The sequence below is a fragment of the Tiliqua scincoides genome, chromosome 4 (assembly GCF_035046505.1).
Source record: "Tiliqua scincoides isolate rTilSci1 chromosome 4, rTilSci1.hap2, whole genome shotgun sequence".
Taxonomy (NCBI): Eukaryota; Metazoa; Chordata; class Lepidosauria; order Squamata; family Scincidae; genus Tiliqua; species Tiliqua scincoides.
Window position 1 is genome coordinate 207,991,072 of NC_089824.1, and position 22,254 is coordinate 208,013,325.

Consider the following 22,254-nt stretch of genomic DNA (forward strand, 5'->3'; position numbering starts at 1 on the left):
TGCCGCCTATTTGACAAGGATGTAATTTTATTTCAAATATTTATACCTTGCCTTTCCCCTCCCACTTGGGAGGCGCTAGTTTTTGCGTACCTAAATCTAGTTAAACTAAACTCATAATAAAGCTGTGGTATATAATGTTCAATGTTGGCCATACAAGGTGGATTCTTGTTTAAACGTACGTCGACTTTGATTCAAAGAAACATGGCTTTGTCAATCTAGCATCAGTTCTTGGATGGTACAAGAGATCAATCATAGCTGGCAAGACAAATACGGATAAATAGCTTCTGGTTCTTTGTTTTTTTGTGAGGCTTTTGTACCACAATACAACAGGTCCAGATGTGCCACTGAGTAACAGAGCCAGAAAGGAAGTTAAAGTGGGGGGGGGGTGTTCTAAAACCTTTGTTCTGGAATTCACTTACCATTTTCAAATGCAGGTGGTTGAAGAGCAAAGTAGCCCAAACACATGCTCAGAGGCATTCTGTCTTACTTTTTAAACCCAAAGCTGGTTCCCTTCAGAAAGATCAGGGCTATAAATACTGAAGAAAAATACTTCATTGCTTTTAAAGAGAAGGCTGTAGGCTTAGATTCAGTGGCTTTCTAATCCAGTGGCATAGCTAGAGGGGGTACAAAGCACTGTTCTGCAGATTTCTCAACACAACGTGCAAGCGGTCTCTCCTCCTCCCCTGGGAGCCATTCCAAGGCACAGCATGGTCTGTGCCACAGCCTCCTATCTTTGCAATGCCACAGAGGGCAGTAGCTTCCGCCACACATTGCCCCAGAAAGGGGGGGAAGCAGGTCCCCAGCGTGACTCTAAAGATCAGCTGTGGAGATAGGAGGCTGTGGCACAGAGGTGCCATGCTGTGCCCAAGATTATTATGCTGGTGCACTGATCAGGCCCACTTGATGGAGTTTGGAGGCTCCTGTGCTAAATAAATGCAGACGTTCAGAACGCAGTACAATCCTCCACACAATTGCACCACCAATATTACTCCTATGGGGTGGCATATTACTCAGTTCAATAGCCCTAGGCCAGTTCAGGTGTAATGCCAACCACTGCATGAATATACTGCCCCTCTTTTATCACATGTTTTGCTTCCATTATTTATGTTCCATTTTGGACCAAGCTATGGGTTGCCACTACATCCCAACCAGGAAACTACCAAAAGGCAAGACCCAAGCAACCAGCTGCAGGCTGTGGTTTGCCATCAGGGCCTGTTCTATGCTGCTCTTTCTGGTGTCTTTGCACTTTTGTCACTAATTCTACCACTTTTCTGTTCAGTGAGAGCTGCCTTGTGCTCATTTTAACAATGCAAGAAAGACGGCTTAGAAACCTCTTCATTTCGAAGTGCCAACCACAGCTTGCCCATTCCAATGAAATTGCAAATTTTGGTTGAACATAAGAACAGCCCCACTGGATCAGGCCATAGGCCCATCTAGTCCAGCTTCCTGTATCTCACAGCGGCCCACCAAATGCCCCAGGGAGCACACCAGATAACAAGAGACCTCATCCTGGTGCCCTCCCTTGCATCTGGCATTCTGACATAGCCCATTTCTAAAATCAGGAGGTTACGCATACGCATCATGGCTTGTAACCCGTAATGGATTTTTCCTCCAGAAACTTGTCCAATCCCCTTTTAAAGGCGTCCAGGCCAGATGCCGTCACTACATCCTGTGGCAAGGAGTTCCACAGACCAACCACACGCTGAGTAAAGAAATATTTTCTCTTGTGTGTTCTAACTCTCCCAACACTCAATTTTAGTGGATGTCCCCTGGTTCTGGTGTTATGTGAGAGTGTAAAGAGCATCTCCCTATCCACGCTGTCCATCCCCTGCATAATTTTGTATGTCCCAATCATGTCCCCCCTCAGGTGTCTCTTTTCTAGGCTGAAGAGGTCCAAACGCCATAGCCTTTCCTCATAAGGAAGGTGCCCCAGCCCTGTAATCATCTTAATTGCTCTCTTTTGCACCTTTTCCATTTCCACTATGTCTTTTTTGAGATGCTGGACACAATACTCCAGGTGTGGCCTTACCATAGATTTGTACAACGGCATTATAATTAGCCGTTTTGTTCTCAATACCTCTGGATCAAGTTGGAAACCAACTAACTGAAGCAGACCATGATGGGGGAGGGTGCATGCACAAAGGTATCAGTAACTCTTACTGCAGAAACAAAGAGGAAGTTTCCCAGCTTCTAGGCAAGTTATTTCTGGACTATCACTTTCTAAGAAGGGAGTCCTTTTCCACATTCTTCAGTTAAGTGCAGTATTCCTGCAGAAAAACAGTCTCCTGTTTATTTGTCAAAAGTTATATGGCAACAGAAATCTGAGCACGTGTCCTGCGGTTGATGATAACAGCAGCAATGTTCCTTTAACGAAGAGCCTCCTGAATATATGTACACTTGTAATACATGTAAAACTAATTTTATGAAGTAGCTTTTGGATATGGGAGGCACATTAGTCCTCAGGGTTTCTTTTTGGCAGCAATCCAAACATCTGCAAAGAGACTTTGCCTGAAAAATACGTACAGCCACCTTCAGTGGAAGTATCAGCTTCTAAAAAGATTTAGCTTCATTTTGCTTCTCAAGTTCACACGCTTACTCTTCAAAAACTGCTCACCAGCCTTTGCAGGGATGCCAGCCACATAGGCAAGCGTATCAGAACATGTAGAACCCAAGACTGATACTTATATTAGACCTTGAAACAAACTCGCGGTCTGGACAGTTTCCATTATTTCATCTGCAGTTCTTTGGAACAGTGCTTTAAGACTACTGTAATCGTTAAATTTTTTAAAGATTCAAATAGTTCAGCTAATGCAATTTACATCAGAATTCTTCTAGTCTGGGAAACTTTTTAGCATTCCTCTATTCTGTTTCTAAGAAAAGCTCCTATTCTGTAGAACATCTTTCTAAAATGAAATGTGTCTGTATTCTTCCTAGTCATTCTGGTCCCTCTCCAGAATTTATTAAGGTAAATTGGCTCTCTGTGTTTCCAGTAGAAGCCACCAGTGCATAGAACTGATTGGTTCCTCTTCTTGCCTTCACAATTTTACCTCTTCCCATCATGAAGCAGTTTACAGACTTTTTCACAATTAGTTGTGCTTTTTTCCTTTCTCCTAAGTGCCAAATAGGCTTTTAAGGGCACAATCCTAACCCCTTATGTCAGTGTTTTCCAGCACTGGCAGAGCGGTGCCAATGGGACATGTGCTGCATCCTGCAGTTGGGTGCCACTCTCAGAGGCCTCCTCAAAGTAAAGGAATGTTTGTTCCCTTACCTCAGAGTTGCATTGCCCTTATGTCAGTGCTGGAAAGACATAAGGGGTTAGAATTACGCCCCCAGTTACTTAAAGGTAGAAGAAGCAAGTAAAAGCAAATTGAAGGCAGATATCCTGTCTGAAGGGCAAAAGAGAAGACTGAATCAGTAGTGAAAACTTAGGTCACCCTAAAATATGGCAAAGAAGTTGGGCTCAGCTTCCTAAGAGGAAAACTGAAAACACTGTGCTTTTGATGCACTTAGTGCTACAACACAATTTTTCAGTGCATACCGCTTATCAAGGTGAACCTGGGTATGCACAGTAACCAATTACCTCTAACTGCTGTAGCAATGAACACCAAATTGTCCCATATCTTCCTGCTCTCTCCTTTCCCACCCCAACTCCAATTCTAAGGAATTAGGTATCTGCCAAGAGCACCCCTTTGCACAGATGATCAGAGCCCCTCCCAACTTTTTGAACTAATATGAATCACAAATGCTCTGCCAACCCCCAAAACTGTTGATTTAAGCCTTCTGTTTTAATCAAGTTCTCAAAATCATTAGCCTTTTGAAAAATAACTGAAGGGAAATTAACTTGATCCGAGATGTACTGCATTTCTCTCTACTAACGTCTCCTAAACATCCCCAATAACTCCCTCTCTAATCCACTTACATGATGCCAATTGAATCCTTGAAATCCTTTCTATGCAAGCAGCAACTAGACAAGAGTGACACCAACACCCTCAAATCAGAACCACAAAGCAAACTTCTGTCTGCCTCTCATACGTTTAAATGCATTCAAAAGACAAAAACAAAAGGACAACAGGAGTGTTTGCAAAAACACAAAGTCTGTATTTACATCCACATGTAATAACATATTCCACTAAACTGAAAACACATCATATCATAAATTAAATGACTCGTATACTGTCTGCAGTTTGACAATTTAAAGGTTTCACAATTAAAATAAATCAAAGTGAACAGAAATAAATATAACAAATCAAATTTGTACCTGTATACTCATTGCTATTGCCAAAAAAGAAAAGAAAGCCACAAATAGTAGCATCCCACAGTACTTAATACTGATGGGCAAAACCTACTTTGAAGACCAGGGATACAAATCTACAAAGCTCTGCTGCTACACCTCTTCTACCTAGAGCTTGTACGATGCTCCTAGGCAGAAGTGCTGAGTAGACCATTCCTCACAGCTACAGCTCCTTATTGTATTATCCTCAGGATGTGGGAACTGCTTATTTTGTACCATAAACATAAGATCAGACAGTTCAGATCACCTGAGAAAACCCCCAACTCTAAGCTTTTGTGTTGCCCTTCCTAGAAACTGGAGCAGCACTATGGTATGGGAAGGAACTGGTCTGTGGGCTTCCTACATTACTGTACATCCATGGGACAGAAAGGAGCTCATGATGTAGCAGTTTCATGCCAGAAAGTCAACATTAAGGTGGTGTCCCCAGTAGGATTCAAAAACAGTTACAACATTCTATTTTTTGTTCTGAAGTGAATGAGAGAAGGGAACTTAAAGCTTTCATTTAAAAAATCTATCAGCACAAAAAGGAAGATTCGTTTAAAAACTGTAATTAAACACAGTCTTGGTCTTTGTATATTTCTTGAGATCTGGATTTTGTTTTTAAAGAAAGAGAGAAGTTATAGTAGACACTCGATAAGACACATTGAAGACTCAGGCAAAAATAGATTAACATCTTCCAAGTGTATTCATCTTCGAAAAATAGGCTATAAAAGTGCAAAACTAGGAAAACAAATCTAGATTTTATGTACATATGGCTCAGCTTATGAACAGGAAAAGGGTAAATTGCGTACAATTTCCTGATGCACAGCACTTCATTACATTGCCAGTTTTACAGAGACATCAAAATTATATATTCCATAACACATAGAAAAGTAAGACATACATTTAAAAATGTTTCCAAGTTGCAGGGACAGGGAAAAGAGAAACCTCCAAGAACATTTGTGTTCTGCTATTTTACAGCTGATAAGAAAAACATTCAACATTGCAAAAAATATTTCTGAAATCATTCTATCCTGGAAACATTTGGGGTCAAACTCAAAGTAAAAAATTAAACTGTTGCTGCTTTACCAAGCCAGCTTCTTGGACCATCATAAAGGCAGGCAAATACATGGGATGATACAGACAATTCTATTTTTCAATATTCAGTTATGTGCAATGGAAAGACACTTAGGTACATAAAAGTTAAAGTTCCATGATAAGCATTATCAAGACAATTTAGGGGCTGTATTGCTCAGTTCAGTTCTGCACATACAGGCTTTACCATAGCCACGCTCACCTTAGGGGTTGCTCAGGACAGTTCTAAGGGTATTCATAGAACTGTCCTGAGCAACCCCTCTCTTCTAAGGTGAGCGTGGCTAAGAGGGCACAGCCAAATATGTCAGCCATTGCCTTCATGATGGGCATCTTCTTGTTGCCAGCCTGTATACACTGCACTGGAGAGATAAGAAACCACTGAAACTCACTATGAAAGGTGTGCACAATTCTCTTATTGAAGATGATGAGTGGAGTCCTCGCAGTGCACTGCCGCTACATCCTAACCAAGAACTGGTGAGGAATTAATGAAGAGGCAGCCGATTTGTGCCTTAATGGAATTCTCTTCCACCCATGCAGCTGAGAAGGGGGATGCTACTGATTGGTTTGCTGAATATATCAGGGCTGCCGTATTAGTAAAGATTTTTTAATACCTGTATGTTTATAGTTGTGTCAGTATTTAGATTGGTTTTCTGGGTGGGGGTATCTGAAAACTGAATATTTAAAGAAGGAATAACTCTCTCTCATGCAAGTCACTCTAGCAACAGTTAGGAGGCCAGAAGACAGTCAGCTGAAGGTCTTCTACTCGCACTGACAATCTGCCAAGAATGGCAAAGAGTCTTAGTCCCTTACTTATAAGGAGAACTTCACTTTCTCATAGGACATCCAAGATATCCATATGAGGAAGTACAAATATTAACCGAACATATTATGGTCTCTGATATTAACGTTCCTACCTCTGAATGGTGTTTAAACTATGAACATGAAATACATCGTTCATTTGGAAATTTTATTTAATGTACACTGTTTACAGCACAAAGCAAAATCTGTCAAACTGCTACCCTTATACAAAAAACCTCCTAGCATTTAAACCAGACAAAAATCAATGCACAGATTTACCTGAGGTGCAAGGGTTACATACAGCTTCAAAAGTGGATTTCTTTTCAGCAGCACTCAAATATGCAAAAATATACTTTATGTTGAATATTTGGTCTATTATACTTCTAAAGAAAAATATTATTCAAGATCAAGAACACATTTGCCAGTTCTTTGCAACCAAGCTTTAGATAATATTTGCATCCACAAGGTATAAATGGAGTGAAACCTATTAGAGAAATGTAGTGTTTGTCTCTATACATAGTACAATCACAGCTTAGTTTGGTAGCTTTCATCATTCATGCTCAAAGGAACAACTGCAAGGGAATTCAAAATTTGCATCCTCATACCTGGAATACACAAACAAAAAGCAATGATTGACCCACACCAAGAATCAAAATAGTACATCTATAAAATAAGGCATTTCCTATAGTTTGTTAGAAACAGTCTATCTTCCTAAAGTGCTACTGCAAAGCATGACAAAAGAAAATCATGCAGCTGTCCTACTAACATCAGATCCTTTTCACAGATCATGATAATGACCAACAAGTGGCAAGATATATGTGTTCCCAATTTACAGAAATGGAAAACTTATCAGAAATCTTTTTGAAAAACCAAATCATTTTACCATTCATTGCAGCCAAATCATGTCCTCTTGTCGTTCGGTCTATTATGTGCACTGCCAATAAGGTTCTCATAATTTCGCTTTTGTAGCATGGTGTTAGACAAGTGTTGATATGACACTGGTCTTTTTCCTATAAAAATAAACGTTAAATATCAATAATAAGTCAGCATGGCTTCTGTAAGGGTAAGTCTTGCCTCACGAAACTTATAGAATTCTTTGAAAAGGTCAACAGGCATGTGGATGCGGGAGAACCCGTGGACATTATATATCTGGACTTTCAGAAGGCGTTTGACACGGTCCCTCACCAAAGGCTACTGAAAATTCCACAGTCAGGGAATTAGAGGACAGGTCCTCTTGTGGATTGAGAACTGGTTGGAGGCCAGGAAGCAGAGAGTGGGTGTCAATGGGCAATTTTCACAATGGAGAGAGGTGAAAAGCGGTGTGCCCCAAGGATCTGTCCTGGGACCGGTGCTTTTCAACCTCTTCATAAATGACCTGGAGACAGGGTTGAGCAGTGAAGTGGCTAAGTTTGCAGATGACACCAAACTTTTCCGAGTGGTAAAGACCAGAAGTGATTGTGAGGAGCTCCAGAAGGATCTCTCCAGACTGGCAGAATGGGCAGCAGAATGGCAGATGCGCTTCAATGTCAGTAAGTGTAAAGTCATGCACATTGGGGCAAAAAATCAAAACTTTAGATATAGGCTGATGGGTTCTGAGCTGTCTGTGACAGATCTTGGGGTGAGAGATCTTGGGGTGGTGGTGGAGAGGTCGATGAAAGTGTCGACCCAATGTGCGGCGGCAGTGAAGAAGGCCAATTCTATGCTTGGGATCATTAGGAAGGGTATTGAGAACAAAACGGCTAGTATTATAATGCCGTTGTACAAATCTATGGTAAGGCCACACCTGGAGTATTGTGTCCAGTTCTGGTCGCCGCATCTCAAAAAAGACATAGTGGAAATGGAAAAGGTGCAAAAGAGAGCGACTAAGATGATTACGGGGCTGGGGCACCTTCCTTATGAGGAAAGGCTACGGCGTTTGGGCCTCTTCAGCCTAGAAAAGAGACGCTTGCGGGGGGACATGATTGAGACATACAAAATTACGCAGGGGATGGACAGAGTGGATAGACAGATGCTCTTTACACTCGCACAAAACACCAGAACCAGGGGACATCCACTAAAATTGAGTGTTGGGCGGGTTAGGACAGACAAAAGAAAATATTTCTTTACTCAGCGTGTGGTCGGTCTGTGGAACTCCTTGCCACAGGATGTGGTGCTGGCGTCTAGCCTAGACGCCTTTAAAGGGGATTGGACAAGTTTCTGGAGGAAAAATCCATTATGGGGTACAAGCTATGATGTGTATGCGCAACCTCCTGATTTTAGGAATGGGTTAAGTCAGAATGTAGGGGAGGGCACCAGGATGAGGTCTCTTGTTATCTGGTGTGCTCCCTGGGGCATTTGGTGGGCCGCTGTGAGATACAGGAAGCTGGACTAGATGGGCCTATGGCCTGATCCAGTGGGGCTGTTCTTATGTTCTTATGCTAGAAATAGTGAAAGCTAATAGTGAAAGCTAATTCCAAGAACTTAGTAGTTGGACTGCACTGTCATCTGCCTTTACTCAGGTACTTGACTGCATTCTGTAGGTACTGACATAATTGCATAAAGTTAGTGTCATTAAAGGGCTAGTGAAACATTCCATTCTCTTTTGTTCCAAAAACACAATATAGCAAATTATTTCAGACCATAACATTTAAGAACAATGCACACATAAATCAAGGAAACAGGCCAGGGTCCAAAGAAGCACTGAATGAGCTCCACATGCCCAAGTGAGCTTCAGATTGGCGTTTCCCTCAATCAGTAGCACACCATGCCACACAGCAAAAAACGAAGGGGAATTTCAAAGACTGTTACTGATACTGAAGGAAGTCCAGCTGTTCAAAGAAGCAAAGTTCATCATTCCATAGGGCGAGCACAAGCTCTTTGCTTAAGCTTAAAGAAGCAATTTAGAACCTGCCTTAAGCATGCACTGATTTACCACTTTGTGTTTCCAAAAGTGAATCAACTCCCTAATTTTATTCCTACTCTTTGAGATTTTTCAGGTGAAAACAACCGTAAGCAATCACCTTTGGCTGGAGAGAATACTTGTGGGAATACAACTTTACTACATGCTAGGAAGAAAATTTTAAGAATTGTAGATTTGTAATAGACCCAGTAATTGCAACCAAGCTAGCAAAGAGTGTCCAGATGTTTGTCCAACATACATAATGCCCTAATAGATTGGTTCTCAAATTGGTGGGTTGCGACCAACCAGTTGGTGTGTAAAGTTTCTCCCATCCCTTTAAGGGGCAGGGGAAGGCAACAACGCGATCCCCAGGATCATGTCACTAAGGGGAGCGAGGGGAGTGCTTTTCCTTACTGTGGGCTTCTGCATGCAGCAGGTTCTGGGGAGCCCCGTGCAGTCCTCCGCAGGGCTCCCCAAGTTTTAGAGTGTTGAAAAACTGTGTACAAACCGCCTCCTGCGAACTTGTGTGTGCTGTTTCTCAACATTCTAACACTCAGGGAGCACTGTGAAGGGCTCCCCGCACCTCCTGCTGCATGCAGAAGCCCACAGTAAGTAAAAGCACCCCCCCCCCTCACTCCCCTTAGAAACATGGTCCTGGGGTTCGCGTCCCTGCCCCCGCCCCTCCCCTGCAAAGGCTTACTTAGAGAGTAACACTCCCTAAAAGTTTGAGAACCACTGCCCTAATATGTACAAGGCAACCCCTCAAGCCCCAATGGAATCTAGAGTACTCTAGTATATAGAAACGCAAAAAAAACCACATGGGAGAGATGAGAATACATTGAAAAACCCTTTGCAGGCATCAAAGCACTTACTATGGCAAGAGCTGGTGTTGGCACAGTAGTTCCTAAGTGATCCTAGCTCACTCCAATGGCTTCTGTACTCATATGTTATTGGAATAGTGCAGGATGGAGACAAGATAATAGTAGCAGAAGCACTCATGCAATACAAGAATAATCCTTAAGACACATGGCCTGCCAGCCAAATTCTGCACATGCCAGCACCATCAAGGTACACTGCATTTTACACAGCCCATGAGAATCCAGCCTTAACCTACAAAGGGCCTACAATTAAAATAGGTGCAAGGGGGGAAAGAAACTGAGAAAGGGGAAAGAATTGGAGGCAGGAAAGAAAATCCAGTTATTTCAGTTTCTCTTTAAATTTCAGCAGGTTGTGCTAGATATACACGTTGAAGGGATTTGAGGGACAGTAGAATGAAAAGGTCGAAGCAATGAGAGGAGTAAATGATTTTGTTGGCAGAGTGTAAGACAGAGTTAAAGAGAGACTAACGACTGACCAATGAGAGTCATTTTACCCTCATACTGATGACATACTGACATAGTGGCATACTGATCATGTGATTTACATCTACACTTGTAAGCCTTTGTACAGACATTCTTCTCTACGCATGGGTATGAGATGTGCAAGATGCCTGAAGTGTGATAATACCTGCCCCCCCCACAACTGCATTCTAAATACCTGCAACAGAATTTGCAATTATTTTAGTAATAAGACCTACTGGTTTTTTTAAGTTATAAAGGGGGGACAAAAACAAGTCCCGCATTCACTCTCCACAATGCCCTGCCAAGAAATACAGGGCAGCATATAAAACTCTCTTCTCCCTCTTAGCAGCTGCGAAAATAACATACACCACTTTCTCCCTGGGGTGCACAAGCAGTTGAACACAGAAGTGACTGCACATCTGATAAGCTGCACAGAACATACACAGGACCATTCAGAAAGCAGCTGCCATTAGCACTGTGTCAAAGCGAGTACCAAATGCCTGTCCTTTGGCATGGGAACCCTCCCAATGAAATGTAGGACAGACAACAGGAAGCAACTCCTGGTACTTTGTAGAAGTAAATACCAAAAGAAGATTTACCAGGAAGCATACCCACCTGAAACTGACTGGAACAAAAAAGCAATTCGCCTGTTATGCAATCTAAGGGCATACAGAGCTTGGAAACTCTGAGCACTGCTGGGCGTGGGAGTTGGATTTGTCACGACACTCACCAAAAAGAATAAACTTGAAATATTGGAATGTAAAAATGCAGGTTAAACAATGGCAAAAGGATCACCTTAAAATAATTTTAGTAATACTTTTGGTACATACCAAGGTGTACCAAACAAAGTGACTGCATGTTATTCTCGTGTATCTGGAAGCCTTAAATAGGACCTATTAAATATTAAGTCCTAGTTAATCTTAGTCCTCAGTATGTTGCAAGATGTCCCCAAAATTGATCCACATTTGCCATCTTCTCACTGATGGCAAATGTGGATCCGTTTTGGGGACACCTTGCAACATACTGAGGACTAAGTGAATGCCTAGCAGAAGGCTCAGTGAGCAGGAGGGGCAGTTGCTTAAGAAAACCACTGTGATCTCATTCCATATGCACAGGACATGAGTATGGAAGGCTTCTTCAGCACCAAACAACTATAAAATTTTAGAGAGAGAGAGAAAGAGAGAGCGCGTGCACACAAGGGTGTATACCTTCTTTTGAGGAGTTGGGGGCTTGGCTGCCACTCGATCCACACGAACTGTAAAATGGTCCAGGGCCGTATGTTTCGTATGGCTTGAGAATAGTTACTGGATTTATAGCATCAATTTCAGAGCTCATGAGCCCTTGTTTGGCAGGCAGGAAAGAGGGTGCAGGTTTGGTGTGTGTACATTCCTGAGGTAGCAGACTTGCATATCTGCCTGCAATATGTAATCTGCCTGCATCATGCCCCCTCCGATAAAAGGCAGAGTCCATCTGTTCTGGAACCAAGAGATTTGGCCTCACTCTTTTCGAAGGTACTCCATCAAATTCCAAGTTCATATTCCCTGCAGGTCTGTTACTAAGAAACTCTATTCCGCGATTGCTTGACCAAGTTGCTTCATTCAGAGGAGTCTCGAGAGAGCCATTGATGTTGCCACTCGCCATGCCTACTTGAGAAGCCAAAACTCTGACTTTAGTATCCAGCCTTTTTCCTCTGTCCTGTGTTGGAGCATTACTAGGACCATGGCACATTTCATTTTGTGGTCTATAGCTACCAATTTGAGCGCCACTCATTTGCTGTTTGCATGATTTCAAGTTACTTGGTGCCAAGCTGCTGGAGTTTATTCCTGAAAGAATGGGCGTTTTGCTTTGTGGACTGGGACACTGTTTAGCCTTCTCGACGTGCAGACATTTTGACTGGGTAGCGGGGAGAGGCTTTGTTTTCGCAGGGTTAAGCTGCAGGGGGAGCACGTCGTTGCCCAAAAGATAAGGTGGGCATCCAGTACGTCTGGCTTTAATAGCTGCCCTATTTCGGATGCCATTTTTATTAACAGTATTAGGATTGTATTTATGCATCAGTCGCTGGTGCATTATAAGAACCTCTGGATACACTGTCCGGTAGGTACAAAAAGGGCAGGTGCTGGTTGCTATGGAGCCTCGAGAAAAAGGTATTACTGAAGCATCATGGAAAGAGGCAGTTGATAAATTCAAGGGACTTTCTTGAACTGTTAGTCTGCATTTGGCATTTTCTGCAATTCCACTAGGAAGATCTGTATTTGTTTTGCCTTTCAAAGCACCACTATAAAGCACACTTTCTGGTGATGCACAATTTTTCTTCTCCGTTCTATCAACAGCATAATTGTTTGCCTGAGGCTCTATTGTGTTTTTTTCCAATTTTAACTTTTCAAGGCAAGGAACGGATACACTTTCATTTGAGGCATTACAGTCTGTACCCTTCTTTGTGACCTGAGTTGCATTTTTCAGTGTGCTCTGAAAGGAGCAAAGCATCTCTTTCTGCTGTTTTGCAGGTGGGCTTCCTTTAACATCTTTGGCATCTTCAAGGAGCCTTTTCAGATTTTTGGTTTCTGAAGCACCACAGGTGACTGGCAAGAATCCCACCTCCTGAGAATGTAATAAACTTTTATTATCGCTTTTCACGTCTGCTGCAGCTTCTACATGTTTGTCCTTGTGATGTCTCTCCAAATGATACCGCAAAGATGTCTTCTGGGCTGCCGCATACTCACAAAATTCACATTTGTATGGTTTTTCACCTGAAAGTTGTGAAGTAGAAGTCAGAATTATCACCACTCCCCTCCCTTTTTTTTTTTCCTTTTACACAAAATACTAAAAAGTTTTGAAATGCTTTAGGAATTCATAAGGTTTTTTATGCTCCCCTACCCTAACTAAACACTCTAGCTAGGTCAGTGTTTTGCCAGAACCTGAACTTGCTCTGTGTTAACTAGAATTTTAGCTTTCAGGAATTTTAAGGATGGCAGTTTGTTAGAACAAAGAAAAAGTTAGTGGGATGGGGAGAAAGCACAAAGTGCAACAAGGCTTTCCAAAACTTAGAAGTACCATCTTTGTACACAGACCTCATGGCTAGCCAGGGACCTGTTTGAAGACACACCTCAGGAGTTGTGAAATGCTAAAGAATTCTCTCCACTTGCTTCTGGAAGAGGCCCAAGTGATACCTAAATTCATGGTGACAGAGCAATTTAAACCTACCCCTTCCCACCGCCCAAGCTTTGGTTGAATGCATTCTCTAACCTATTAGTTCAGGGCAGATGCCCATATCCTTGGTATCAACACTGATGTACAACAGTCTCTTTCCTACGTCCCTCAAATACACCCTGGATTCCAGCACTGAGTTTCACAGATACAGAAAATCTTTTTTGAAAAAGAGACTGGCAAGACCCTTCAGAATATGACACCTTTAAAGGCAGAAGAATTAGTGTCCTTGTCAATCCTATTCCTTAATTTCCATGATAAATTTCATTATCACAAAGAGCCAGCTCACAATTCTGAACACTTCTGGGTTAGCATTCGCATGGCTCCTAGCCTCATCCTTCAGCTACCAAGAGGGGCCCTGCCATAGCATGCAGTCAGTTGTTTCCTGAAAGTGAATTAGCACCCAACTCAAGACTTAATGTACAGCAACTCTCTCAATTCAGACACCAATTTTCATCTGAAGAGCTCAATTTGCTTTACCTGTGTGAGTTCTGAGATGAATATTGAGGTAATAGTTGGAGCGGAAGTATTTCCCGCAATAGCTACATTCTCTGGAGGCCCCGAGGTTTTTAACTTTTGTTCTTTCCATTCCATCTTCATTTTTATCTTAAGAAAGGGAAAAAAAGCCAACAACATTATATGACCTATATTATGAAGCAGCAGTGTGAATACAGGATCCACATACATTTAATACCCCAACAGCACCAATATTATTATCATTATTATTATTATTATTATTAACAGTATTTATGCGCTATTGTGGCTACTGCTAGACACGTATATATACCATGAGCATACTTTTTCCACTGCTGCCTTTCCCTACACCCCTTCACAATTGTGAAATCAAAAGGAACTATGCATATGGGTTGACAGAATTTCAATCAGAATGGGGAACATACAGTAACAGGGAATCCATCTGAAGGTTGCCAGTTATATGCATTTGTAGAGACTTGATCCAAAACCATGCTTCAGGTTTACTAAATTTCAATAACTTTTCCCCCAAAAAGTAAGACTGCCACTGTCTGACATCCGATGACCAAGCATATAGTCGTTCTCAAAACTGACACACAAAGCACATCACCCGCCCACCCCCAGGTTGTCACCTATGGACATTCATCACTCTCAACAAGATACATTTTCTCTATCTGCCCCAGAAAAATGAGAAAACATCTTCCCTGAAACTGCAGTACAGGCCAGTGTTGCCTCCTGGCATTACCTTCCCCTTCGCCCAGTTGTTCAGGAATAGGATTGGGCTCTCAGAGTAATGGTGATGTTTCAGATATTTCCCCCTTGCTTGCCTGTCAGCCATAGAACAAGCCTCATCAAGCAATTCCACTGTCTTCATGCTTGGCAGAGCAATGGTGTTGGCACTGGGAAACCAATGCTCCATAAAGCAGTGGCTCCCAATCTTTTAAGCACCAGGACCTACTTTTTCAAATGACACTCTATTGGGACCCACCTAAGTTTACCAGACTTTTAAAAAGGAGCTCTATAAAGAAATAATTTATTTATCAGTAATAATAACCAGAAAAAAAGACCCTCAAACATTTTATCTCCCTATATTTACAGATGATCGCAAACTGCAGGAGCTGAGCTCTTTGCAGGGTAATTAGCAGCTACAGTATCTGATTTCTGAATAGACTCGGTGCTTGAGGCAATTAGTTACCCGATCTTTCCATCACCTTTTGGGGACCCACCCAAAATCAGGTCATAACCCACAGTTTGGGAACCACTGCCATAAAGGAACCCCACTAAGGGTAGAAGCATCCAATATAGTACTTTGTTTTTCCCTTATGTGTTTCAGTATTCCCATGACCCACAATCTCTGGACAACACATCATATAGTGTTAACTATCCAATTCTGGAAGATAAATACTGCCTTGGGAAGACTTAAGTGGAATGCCACGTGTGTCTACTATAGGGTAGTCCATCAGTCCTAGTTGTAAGTATGACAATAGAATCGCTGGCAATACACAGCGCGCAGTTAGGCTTCCATGAGCTACAAACCTAATCCAAGGCACTGAACAAGTTGAAACAAGCCCATTTTGTCTGCTTTACAGAGGACAGTACTGGTCATGACCATTGTCAAAGCAAATGTTTTCGCTCATTACAAACAGTTTTGTTCCATTTACTAATTTTTCAAAAATACTGTAATGAGTATTCATTTCCTTATGTTACATAAATTCTTTACTCTCTAAAAAAAATAGAGTAGTTTCCAAGTATGAAAAAGTTCAATGTTTTTTGTAATGTGGGATGCTTTAAAGTTGGTGTGGTGGGGAAAATCTCTGTTTTCTGTTCTCAAACAGATACATGCTTTCAAACTCTATGGTAGTTTTAACTGTTCAGAGGGCTACTTCGAGTACTTTCTTCCTTGAAAGCAGCCAAAAATTGTTGAAAGAACAAAGAAACCTGTTTCACTCTGATTATTGCATGCAAAAACCAAGATTTGTCGCTAGAGGGCAGCAAGCACAATACTATGGTCATGATAGTTTCTGTTTACTACCAACCACTCCTGTGAAGATACAATCTTGTGGAAGTGAATTCCATAAAATTAAGAACTGAAGATTATTCTGTTGTGGATCTGCTGCCATTGGGGAAAGGTGAAACTGACATACTGACACTTGCCCTAATGCTTCTTGCTCAGTATCATGTGGCAAAGAAAGAAAGGACTACCACCAAATGAAAAACAATTGATTTTCTGGCAACTAATAAAAAAAAATGCCTATTGTTCCATTGCACCAGCCTGAACTATAGGTCGGCACACTTCTGGAAAGGGCAATATGCAATAATGTGTACATGGAACACTCTGGAAACAGAATGTACTGAAAATTATGCAAACATCCTTCCCTTAATATGCCAGTACAAGAAAGTTATGCAGGAACACTTGAACAGAATATTGAGGACATACACCTAGGAATAAGGACCATTATCCATAAACACTCCGCTCTGCTAGAACACTTATAAAAAAGCTATATAAGGTGTTTTTTCTAAGTTATGCAGCAAGGACAAAGAAAATGAGATAGAAAGGAAAGTCATTCATTTGTGAGTAATTCTCAGTGCTTCTTACCTAAAGTCTCGATTAGCCCATCTTCTGACCCATCTTCAGAGCCTCCCTCTGCTCGTTCGCCTCCTGCATTGTCATCCAAAGTTACTACATCTGCAAGAGATGCTCTGGGTTGCTTTCCATCAACAGAATTTGCTTCCACATCATTCTTTCGGTCTCTCTTATGTACTCTTGAATGAAGGACTAGCTGGTGGTAAGTTCGAAAGGCTTTGTCGCACTCTGAACAATGGGTGGGCTTATCTTTGTTCTTAAGATCCATCTCCACAGAAGGCACTTCACGACAGGGGTATCTGAATTTGTCTTGTCGCACGCTACCAATCCCAGTACAACTTCCAGTTTTGTTTGCCTTGGTCTTCCCCATGGTTTCAGTCTGGCTCACTTTGTTCGCTTTCCAAATTTCCCCAAGCTCTTCTTTATCAGAGGATGAATCATCATTGTCTGTACTTCCTTCTTGCCCTGGCTCCTTTATTTGTCCGTGGCCAACAGCAATTTTACCTTTGGTAGCCAGCTGCCATGCCTGATATGTACTGAATGGATCCAACTCTGCTATCGATTTCACAGGTTTTTCTAGTTTGCCATTGCTAGGAGGAGAGCGTGGCTTTAAGTTTAAAAACTGTAAGAATTCCGCTCTGGGCAATCTCTTTCCTTTGCCACCTTGGTCTGACTGTGAGACATCATCACCAGCGACTGAATCTTTGGTATGCACTTTACTGTGCACGATTAAACTCTCCTTATTCTGAAACAGGAAGCCACAAACCATGCAGATTTTATAAGGCGATGTAATGCTTTCAGTTATTTGGTCCTGCACAACCTCATTTATTGTTATAGGACTCTCAGATCCTTGTGGTGTCTTGCTTCTGGAGCCAGGCTTACCAGTATGTGTCCTCATGTGATTTTTGAGGAACCAAGGCTCCTTGAATCGCCTTCCGCACACATTGCACCAGTAAGTGAAAGAATCCTTATGCTTCCTCATATGGGCCTCAACATCAAAGGCCTCATCAAAAGTTTGCCCACAAACTACACAGCTGAAATCTTGGTTGTCCTTTTCATTTACATCCGAGGATGGCAAATCCGTTTTCAATTGTCCTTTTTCAAGATGGCTGAGATATTCCGCTTCGACGCGCAAAACCGCTGGCTCACAAAGCGTTGGTCTGTGCTGTGTTAGGACATGCTTACCAAGGTCTTCTGGATGCTTGAAAGTCTGATCACAAAACATGCAGTCTAAAGGCAGGCATCCTTCACCTTGCATTAAAAATTTGTCTTGCAAGTTCTTGTACGATATTGTATTGGCCCCTTTGATTGGCATTGTGGCATCATTGTTCTCCATACGTGAACCAACAGTACTGGCTATACCATCTGGTCCATCCATATAAGCTAAGAGAGGCTGGGTCGGCATAATTCCTTTGTTGATGTTAACATAAATTATGGAAGTCTTTATGTTGGAAATTAAGGCCACTTTGTTTTCCACTTGTTTGCTTACAAATGTTTTTTTGAGTTCAGCAGGTTACTTTAAGAAATGCTTGCTGAATTATCTCTCCCTCTTATCTGTCCACACATAATACAAGCTATTTGTAGAAGTGTCCATTAGTTCTCCCAGTGGAAGTACAGAATTGCTTAAGAATCCTTTAATTCTCTTCAGTTCATTTAACAAGCCTTCAGAAAAGCTGGTCCACTTACATCTCCATGTGAAATATTTGAGATCTGGAATCAGAGGAAATATGGAAATAGGTAAGTAACACCAAGAATTTTATCACCTAAGGAAGAGAGAAAACAAACAAACAAAAAAACTCAATTATCCAGGGAAGCAAAGCCTGCATTTGAAAAAAAAATCTGCAAAACACTACCAGATAATTGTTTTAGATTGCCTCTGAGATGAAAATCAACCTTCTTCCAAAAAGCGTGTACTTACAGTGTAATTCTTCTTGGATTCCTATTTTTTAAGCTAAAACGTTTACCCAGCCATTTTAAATAAATATCCCCATGCAATCCATGTTTAAGGATGTGTAATATGGCTACTGAATTCAGATGTCATTACACACTTTTTAAAATGATGCAACTATCAAAGGAAATTACTAATTTCTACAAGGAAGCTGCCTTAGGGAGTTACTGCAAGGCTTAAATTATCTTTTATGCTCACACGGAGGAAACTGTCTCATTGAAAGGAATCAAAGGGCCTTATTTTGCTTTTCCACCCCTATAATCCTAAAAATTCTACGTTTTCATTCAGGCTAAATTAGGTGAAGTAAAATTTCACTCTTTAAAAAGATACTAAAAACCACAATTTGGTTTACTGAAATGGAAGATATCACCTCATAGAAACAATCAAACTCTTGCACTGACCATACTCAGTTTTCACAAGGACTTATTAGTGACAATATGCAACATCTGCTGTGGATAGTGCCCATCAAGCAGCCATTTTGAAGCTATACTGCAACTGAAGTCTGAAAATGGAGTACTACCCTTGCGATTACCTAACAGTATATCAGCAACAGGACTGTCAGATAAGAGACAATTATAAGTTTAGCTTAGCCCTAATACAGGAGTATGAGCAGGTGTGTTATGGGATCCGTTATGAGTATTAACCTCCTTAAAACTCAAGTAAAATTATTCTACTTTTAACTGATCCAGCAGAACTGGTAAAATAAAATAACCACATAAAAGAAATAAACTGAAAAGTTATAAAGCGGCATTAAGTGAAAGGTCCAGAGCAGTGTTTCTCAAACTGTGGGTCGTGACCCACTAGGTGGGTCACGAGTCAATTTCAGGTGTGTCCCCATTCATTTCAATATTTTATTTTTAATATATTAGACTTGATGCTACCATGATATGTGACTTCATTTGGGGAAATGTTACAGACCTGTACTTTTAACAAGTTACTATGTATATTCATTTAAGAATGACAGTAAATGGGACTTATTCCTGGGTAAGTGTGGGTAGGATTGCAGCCTAGGACTGTTAAAAATTTTCCTGCTTGATGATGTCACTTCTGGTTATGACATCACTTCTGGTGGGTCCTGACAGATTCTCATTCTAAAAAGTGGGTCCCCGTGCAAAATGTATGAGAACTACTGGTCTAGAGACTTGTGCATAACCCTTGTTATTTATATTGTGCTTTATAGTATTCAAAGTGTTTGCAGGAGGTTTGCAAAGTGGGCAGGAGGTCTGGTCTACAGGGTTGAGCCTCCGTTTGCCTGATAACATCGGAAGGTCGCCAGTTCGAGGCCACCGAACTGTTATTCCATCTGCTCTGAGCGTGGGAGGATGGAGGCCGGATCAGAATGAAACATCTGAATTGTTGTAGCTCTTGAAAGATAGAGCCTTCTTTCAATTGTAAAAATCCCTATGGGGATTTAAATTAGCCTGCCTATGTAAACCACCTTGAATAAAGTCCGAGGAGAAATCTGAGGACCTAGAAAGGTGGTATATAAATACCTGTATTATTATTATTATTATTATTATTGCCATTTCTTATGCACAATTCTTACAGCCATCCTTTAAGAAATACTATCCCCCATACTGCAGATGAAGGGGCCAAGGAAGAGATAATGCCTTGTCATGATGAGATCCAAACAGTCAACTTCCCAATTCATATCTGTCTCTTAGCCACTACATTATACCACTTCTAATATACCATCTCCTGACAGATACCAACTTTACTGAAGTTCATGGACTGTTTTGTCCTTATTCTCAGTTGTTTTCTCCTACTACCCAAGAAAAAAAGTGATGCCTCTGTTGTGTCAACTTTCCTGCTGCAAATCTCTAACCCAATTAAGTATCACCTAAATAATTTACGTTATATTTTTATACATAATATAAAAACATTCAATATTTTTGCCTTGAATTTTAATCCTCCCCACCTTGCCACACTGTACTACAAGCAAGATACTACCCATGAAACAAGGTTGCTTAAGTCATTTCTGCCCAACATTATATATATGCAACCAGGACCAAATGCGTACACCTGTGGGCCGGGCAAAAATGGGTTAATATAAAACCAAGTTGGACATAACTGAACAGTTCCTTTAGCAGAATACTGCCTCCATACACAATTCTTCTGCCCCCTTTAGAAAAGAGGTCCGTTTACCTTCACTTACTGGCAGTTGCAAAAAAAAAAATTAGTTGGCTCCCTGGTTTAATTGCAGCACACCCATAGCTGAGGGCCAGTATGACGAATGACTTGGATGGGGAGAACTAGGTATATAACTTGTGAGCAAGAGTTTATACAAGCATGGAAGACACCACTAGTTCTCAAAAACCTGGACTTGCTCATGGGCCACTTTGGGAGACAAAAACCACATGCTGATAAGGGTCTGGATGGATAAGGGTCATGGAATAAGGGTCTTGGATAAGGGTCATGGAATCCCATCCTGAGCATGAATTCCTTTTACTGGACCTATCATCAGTGACAATGTTAGCGAGGATTACCGCTTAATGAAGCAACAACTAAGAATGATCTTAACAATTGCCCCACCTACATGAAACTGCCTAACCCTTAGGATCATATACCAAGGCCTCATTCCTTGTTCCATTCACCTTTTGCTGTTAGTTCAAAAGCAAATGGGCAAGAGAACAGGGCCTTGCCTATGGTGTCCCCAAGACAATGGAAGCTTTCTTACCTGGCCCCAAATCTACTTGCTGGAAGGCAAGCAGCAAAGACCTACCTCTTCCAGCAGGCATGTTCAGACACTGCCTCTGATGAACTGTACTGTCATTACAGTTTCACTGTAATCTGTTTTTACTGGTTTTCAAATTTTGCTGCTAAGTGTTCGACCGCTTGAGTATATTTTTTATACAGCCAAGTGTTAAAAATACAAAACAACAAATCTAGTTTGGCAGCACTACCTGCCAAGCTTGGAAATTTTGTATGTTCGTTCTAAATTTAAACCTGTTTTGCTTTCAATCTTGTACATCCCAATGCAACCAAAAATATGTAGATTAAAGACTGGACACTCTGTTGCCATGCGTGCTTGGTTCAAAATCTACTCTGCCCCCCCCCCTCCACCAAACACATACACAATTCCTAGTAGTCTGAAACCCAAAAGTTAAAGCTACAGAAACCATCAAAGCACCTGGAGTATCACATTCATTTCAGTGTCATTTAAACAGATACACAGAAGCTCTTCAAGAAATCCTCAATCATATTTTCCAACTACAGCACACGGGCTCAGAAGCTCCATTCCTAAACATAAGAAGTGTCAGTGTGACAAGCCAAAGCTCCTTAAAATCATACTGCAGCTTTCAAAAGCAGCATGTGTGCACATACTCCATTTTGCTCTTGCTCAGTAGCTCTTGCTCAGACAATTTCTTCAACACACAGCAGATGACAGCTATTTTAAAGCAACAAGATATGAAGGTTGAAAGGATCAGACATCATCCCCAGACTTCTCCCACACTTCCCAGACAGGAAGCTTTTTTCTGTGGAAATGACACCCAAGTACATAATGGACTCCAATGCAAGCTGAAGATAGGCATTAAATCAACATGTTAATTTTTTAAAGATGAGGATCCAGTGTTCAGTTCAAGTAGAAAGTCACCCTCTCATACACTACAGTAATGAAACCGTTTACATGAAACAAGGCACACAGGTTTACCCAACAATGTGCCT

At 41.3% G+C, this 22,254-nt stretch overlaps 1 protein-coding gene across 1 annotated transcript in view; it reads right to left on the reverse strand.

Annotated features, from left to right (window-relative positions):
• Nucleotides 1–5,616: 5,616 nt before the first annotated feature.
• ZNF217 (zinc finger protein 217) overlaps nucleotides 5,617–22,254 on the reverse strand; it is a 30,506-nt gene continuing 13,868 nt past the window's right edge. Inside the window, exons 2-6 of the mRNA XM_066624950.1 lie at nucleotides 16,653–18,350; nucleotides 14,066–14,191; nucleotides 11,590–13,128; nucleotides 7,047–7,173; nucleotides 5,617–6,768 (exon numbers count right to left, since the gene is read on the reverse strand). Of these exons, the coding sequence (XP_066481047.1) occupies nucleotides 7,064–7,173; nucleotides 11,590–13,128; nucleotides 14,066–14,191; nucleotides 16,653–18,045 (3,168 nt within the window). The 5' untranslated portion in view covers nucleotides 18,046–18,350 and the 3' untranslated portion in view covers nucleotides 5,617–6,768; nucleotides 7,047–7,063. The remainder of the gene's footprint in view (nucleotides 6,769–7,046; nucleotides 7,174–11,589; nucleotides 13,129–14,065; nucleotides 14,192–16,652; nucleotides 18,351–22,254) is intronic.